The 6000-nt window shown below is 35.3% G+C and overlaps 1 protein-coding gene across 1 annotated transcript; it reads right to left on the bottom strand.

Moving 5' to 3' along the window:
• Positions 1 to 407: 407 nt before the first annotated feature.
• On the bottom strand, positions 408 to 3466 carry LOC110374117 (general odorant-binding protein 83a). Its single transcript, XM_021331701.3, has 6 exons — positions 3313 to 3466; positions 1989 to 2064; positions 1593 to 1681; positions 1269 to 1371; positions 882 to 952; positions 408 to 498 (listed from the first exon to the last, which is right to left on the bottom strand). Exons 1-6 carry the CDS (start codon positions 3379 to 3381, stop codon positions 481 to 483), a joined length of 426 nt encoding a protein of 141 aa, XP_021187376.1. The 5' UTR covers positions 3382 to 3466; the 3' UTR covers positions 408 to 480.
• Between the last annotated feature and the right edge of the window lie 2534 nt (positions 3467 to 6000).

Raw genomic sequence — 6000 nt, 5'->3', positions numbered from 1 at the left:
TGTAAAAAAAATAGACGGGCTGAGGGCCCGCGGCTACCGGCAAATTACATCTTTATTTACAAGTATGTACCTTAATGTTTTCTTCCCATTGGAGAGTAGAAATGAATTTATAATTTGTAACTGTAGATGCTACTTAAATGCAAAAAATATAACATCAAACAGGTATACTAATGATGATCCATTAAACTGTATTTTTAATTAGCAAAACTTCAATTCTCAAACATTTTTACTTTTTAAAACGTGTTTTGAAATCTTTACATACACAATGAGAATCGCTCTATCAATCTGTCTTTTTTTAAACGGCAATAGATATGTGCTAACTGTGTAAATCTGATTCAACTAAATAAACATAATGAAATCGAGCGCACATAAATAGAAAACACAGTTAAGAGAGAAATAAATCAAGAGACATGACAATAAAGTTTATTTTATTAGTAGAAACACAATCATCTCCGCTCTCGCCAGTTGCTCGCTCTGCTCTCAGAATAAGAAGTATAACTGAAAATGAATTCACGTTATAACACCTTATTACTGGGAAAACTAATTCACCTTCATGAAATAAGCTTGATGTAGACATGTCAGGGTTTATTAATATTTATATTCTTTTATATGTTATATGAAACGCACTTGTTTCCAGGTAAAACTTCTTTATGATTACAATTCGTTGTGACAACTTTATATTATATTGCAAGATAAATATGCCATTTATTTTAAAGTTAATACCTATGGTTAATACTACAGACTTTCAAAACGTCATTATCAATCTTTAAATTCTGCATTAATTAATTTTAACTTCGCATTAAATTAGCATTTTCTGCTATAAGTATTTCAATTTAGCAGAAGATGTTCAGTAATGATGTATTAATTATGTGTAAACTTACATCAGGATCCTTTTCATAAGAGCATTTATGTACTTCAAATGCTCTCTGACATTTGTCTTTGTCTGGAGTATCTACAAATAAACAACAAAAAATATAATGCAAGAAGCCACCACTACAAAACTCTCGTACCCAGTCCCTTACAGTATTTAGATATGTAGACTATTTTTAGATACTAAAGTATAAATTGGAAACATGAAAATGATCTTGTAATAATGAGTCTGCCAATCAAAATCATGAAAGCTTGCCTTGAAAAAATAAATTGGATAGTAGTAATAAAAATAACTTCTCAAATAGCTTACTAGGATAAAAAGTAAAATTATAATTATTCAGTGAGCCAATGCCAATGCTACTTTTGTGAATAAAAATGGCTAGATGTTTATTCCTTACCGAGATGTTTACAAGAAAATATCATTTTGGTTGTTCGGTCAACGTATTCTTCGGGTATCAGACTGACCAACATGTCGTAGTCCACAGCATCATCATCATCTACCTGCAATTTTACAGTTTATTATTTTATAAGAAGAAATTCAAATTAATATTTTAACAAAAGTCAAAGTAAGCTAATACTTAAGCCCTCAGTCAAGGTAACATTCCACACAGTTAAAAGGCAAAGCGAACGAATTGAATTAAAAATAAATTAAATGCCTGTTTGTATCTAATTTTGTGTACGACAGGGTGAAGAGAGAAACAAACAAAAGAGGGATAACTCACGAGGCTCGCTTCCTCCATCAGGCAAAACATATAGCACTTCAATTTCGGGTCCTCCTTAAATATGCCGTTTTCGCAATTCGTTATATCCTCTGGGGGCAAGTAAGAATAAAGACTCTTTAATGTTCGTAAACATGTGACATTGTATTTGAAAACACTGCTAGTGCCACAGTTTTACTTGTTACCAAAAAATATAACATTCTGTCTTTTTTCAAGGCTTTACTTATTATTCTATTCAGGGCTATCTTTTACATATTTAATATATTGTGGACTGACTTCTCTAGCTGTTTTCTTAGACTGTGGTGGGTAGCTTAGCCGTGCCGATTGCTCGACGACTCGGCGTCATTCGCATGCTAACATAGAACAAAGGAGGAAGAAATTTTTCTTTTGAACACTCACCCTCCGCGACCCCTGTTTTAGCAACACACTCGTCGTGAACAGTTTGTATTATTTCTTTGATTTCGTCACTGAAAACCTGAAATAGAAATATGTTTAACTTAGATGTATTCAATTTGCTTTGACGGTTGGATCAGAATGGTGTATAAGTTTGTGTGGCATACTATTGTTGTATGTTTATGTTACGAATTTATTTATTTCGTATAATTTAAATTTTTAAATCGTGTTTCCTGATACAATTGAAACAATCTACAGCTATTACAAATTACTGAAGTTATTAATTGAAACGTCAAAACAATTGTCTTACCAACGTTTAATAAGACAGTCTGCACAAAAGAGCAAGCCGAGCACACCCTAAGCGATGCCTCAAACTACTTATATAAGCACCTCCACGAAGTTGCCACACATTAGGTCCACAAACTTCTCCGAGATTTCCTTATTAAATCATTTTATGTCTGCATTATTTAGTGTAGTGGGCGAACCACTGAGACACCCCGGCCTCTTGATCTACACGACTACCTTTGTGAACAACGGGGGGGAAATAAGTCGTTTCAATATTAAAAATGAGATAACATTCTCAAAGAAAATATTAAGTCGCGATTCCCCCGGGAACAACCCAATGCGCATCAACTTGTATCATAATGTTAAATATTAATTTAAATGGTGAGGGACTGTCTCCATTGTAACTTTCTTATGTTGTCTTAATTTACAATTCTGGACAAATGCCTTTAGAGAAATTATGTTAAATTAATTAATGGTAAATGAATATTGTTTAACAAATTCTTCATTGCGAATTTTACTATAGTAGGTACATTAATATCAGTCACTTTTAACAATCGGAAAAAATTTATAAATCTATTTTTTTGCAAAAATAGTGTATGAACCAACATCGACACATTTATTTTTGTAGTTTCTATGTATGTGCCAGGTGCCTATATTCATTAAACTTAACAAGCTTTTTTATTTATTTCACCAATTTCCTTAGTTTTCGTGTGTCATTGGAGATAGTTCGCGCGACAAGAGGCGGCACACACGATGCATTACGTATTCGCGGCCGCGACGTTGAGCAATAGTGTAGCTCGCCTCTTTGTCACCCATCCATCTCACGCGCTGCCTCCGCTCACACTTCATAAACTATGACAACCGACTATTTGTTCACTATGCTAGACACCTTCCGTGTAATTCATAATGTGTGTTAGGCTTTTGTAATAGCGAATTTTAATCTTACAAATTAAATATTTAGAGATGCGGTGTTTCTAATTTCACAAAATTAAAAATAAAACATCGGGAGAACTAGAAGACTTTTATAGAAATTAGGCCAACTTACCGGTTTTTCTTTCCCACCATAAGCAAAGGTTGCCAAAAATACTACGAGGGGCAGAGTCCCCGTAAACATGGCGCCCCGCTGCCTCTGCGGCAGTAGAGCGCCACGCTCGCCAACAAGACTTATATTACCGCCAACTCCACCCCAACTAAATCACACAGTTAAGGCAGATAGTTAACGCGGCAGTTATCTAAAGCCAGCAATTAATGCGTTAAAGGTGTTACGCTACTTGCAACACAAGCGGTAATCATGAGGCGGAAACTTTTCAAGCCATGAATGAGTAAGCAACTAGCTAAATACACGGTGCAACTCAGCCTTAACATAACTTGTTAGGTATTCTGTCTGACACGGTGCGAACTATAAGTAAGGTAAACGTGTACATTCTGAAACTTTTTCACAATATTTTGTCATAAAAATACGTAAGTAACTTGACAAAATCTGAAGACACGATAATTATGTATTACGACAGCAAATATTTTACAATTTATAACATTACTCATAACCTACCCGTATATTTATTTTACGTAAATAAATACAGTGGTTAATGTAAGAGCCATAGTAGGAGTATTTCCTGAGTCACTTTGGAACAATGATTGTTTCCACGGTGAAGCTTACGTGTTTTGTGCACCCTCCTCTATTGTGCCTACACAATAATAATTATAAAATTAATGTCATAATTTGCTATTCTCGCTGACGTAGCGGCCACAATACGCCCCGACGATATCACACTTAATGATTATTAATGGTCCGAAGACAGCCTGGAAAATCACGCTTAACTTGTACAGGTGAGCGAGCATATTGAAGGGAAAACTAAACCGTTTGTGTTTATAGGCTTTGTTTACTGATGCAATAATCTAATTAATGTTACTTCGTGTTTTCTTGATGGGGTTACACAAACATAGACAGATGCTCATAAATATTAATATTTGTAGAAAAAATGTATTGACATTCACATTCTAATACAATATCTCCACGAGGCTTAATGAAAGCCAACGACACGTCACGTAACATATTCAGGATTCCTATAACGAAGAGGTTGATCCGTACCCGGAGCACAGCATAGTGTTTTTTCCAATATTCGATTATCTTCCACGCATTTATATCTACCTATGCCGTGTTCAATCGACATGAAAAATCCATTAGAGTTGTTTGCGTCGGCAACTGGGCCGATAGGCGTCGTCAGTGACCGTGCCTAAGAGGATTTGTTGCTTCCCTGTCGGCTGCATCATGCATCTGTGCATTCGTTAGCTGTGCATGCGCATTCCGACAACTCGATACAACGGGCCATTCCATGGTGAAATGCAAATTGTGTTATTCCTATGGAGATGTAGGCACGTTGCTCTCGGGCACTAACTACGAACTCACTGTTATTCCGGGATGGTTGGATTATGTAGTTATTTTCATAATAACCCATATAGGCCAATGTCTTAATCGACTGCAGCTATTTCTGAAAAAACCATGAAACATATGGAAACTAAAAAAAACCTTTTAAGAAAAACTTCTCGTAGCGAACACGATGACTAAAAATGTTCGATAGTGAATTTCAGATATACGGCATCCGAGCAAAACTGTTGACTAGTTTTGGTAGGAAAGTTTTTACAATATTTCTATTGTATGTAAACTCGTCGGACTATTGGCGACGCGACGCGGGGTAACAAGTAAACTTTCACATACGTAGTTGTGCATGGGCGTTCAGCACCAAGTTTAAACGGCCGCCTGATATAAGAGGCGTCTTCTGGACAACTCAACTGCATCCCTCCCTAAGCATACTTAGTTAATATGTGGCCTGTATTTGAATAATTGATAACTACATAATGCTTTGAAATACATAGTACTATATTTTAAAAAGTTTTTTACATATTACAATCAAAGCTACTCTCTCTACAATCAATCTCTGACTTCATGATCAAGAGGAAAATTCATCATAGTAATTTTCGTGGTGTTGAAGATAAAATTCTGAAATAACTAAGAAGTTACTTTTTCAAACATGCAGTTAAAACATGCAGTACCACTGTAATATTTCAAGTGATACTTACTTCCCTACCCACTTGTCTGACAAGATTCACGAGCCCTGCCACAGTTCAAATAGTTGAAGGTGTTTAACAACAGGGAGTTTAACAGTGATTCATAACACAATAGTGGTAGAAAACCAATAAATTCGTATTGTTTGTCCACTATAGACGGGACAGACCGACCGAGAAAGAGCAATTGGATTGTCTTCTGACCCCTGCGCCCACCGACAATAAATGTTGGCACTGGCTACTCTGTCAGGACTTAATAGTTGAATAAGTGTACAGTATCGTAATAGCTGGTCACTATGACAATTTTATAGATAAGGATTATAGGACTTTTTGACGTTAAAGCCAAAGTCTTCGTTAAGACTAACTTATATTTTTCGTCGGAGATATATATACTTAATTTAAAAGAGAATCTCACTTGGGGATAAGAGAAACTTGGTATTAAGCCGGTACACATTCTCTTTTTTATACACAAACAGAAAATATTTCTACTCACAACCTTTTAATATTAGATAAGTGGTGTCTCACAGTAACTACAAACCACGAAAGATTAATGAAAACGTTTTCAGCAAAGTAAAAACACTTAGGAAGCTCTACTTGTGATTAAAAAAAATATACGTAACTAGAACGTGGACATCATTAATTTGTAAAGTAATAATCATTTGAAGATAGT

Source organism: Helicoverpa armigera, chromosome 3 (assembly GCF_030705265.1).
Source record: "Helicoverpa armigera isolate CAAS_96S chromosome 3, ASM3070526v1, whole genome shotgun sequence".
NCBI lineage: Eukaryota > Metazoa > Arthropoda > Insecta > Lepidoptera > Noctuidae > Helicoverpa > Helicoverpa armigera.
The sequence above is the reverse complement of the archived record's forward strand: the minus strand, read 5'-3'. Positions and strand labels throughout refer to the sequence as shown.

What these genes read in the sequence shown, in the direction of transcription:
- LOC110374117 (XM_021331701.3), bottom strand. Translation starts at nt 3,381, where the DNA reads ATGTTTACGGGGACTCTGCCCCTCGTAGTATTTTTGGCAACCTTTGCT. An exon ending in TAAAACAGGGGTCGCGGAGG is followed by an intron (nt 1,682 to 1,988) that starts GTGAGTGTTCAA and finishes ACTTGCCCCCAG; the next exon opens with AGGATATAACGAATTGCGAA. An exon ending in ATTTTCTTGTAAACATCTCG is followed by an intron (nt 953 to 1,268) that starts GTAAGGAATAAA and finishes GTTTATTTGTAG; the next exon opens with ATACTCCAGACAAAGACAAA.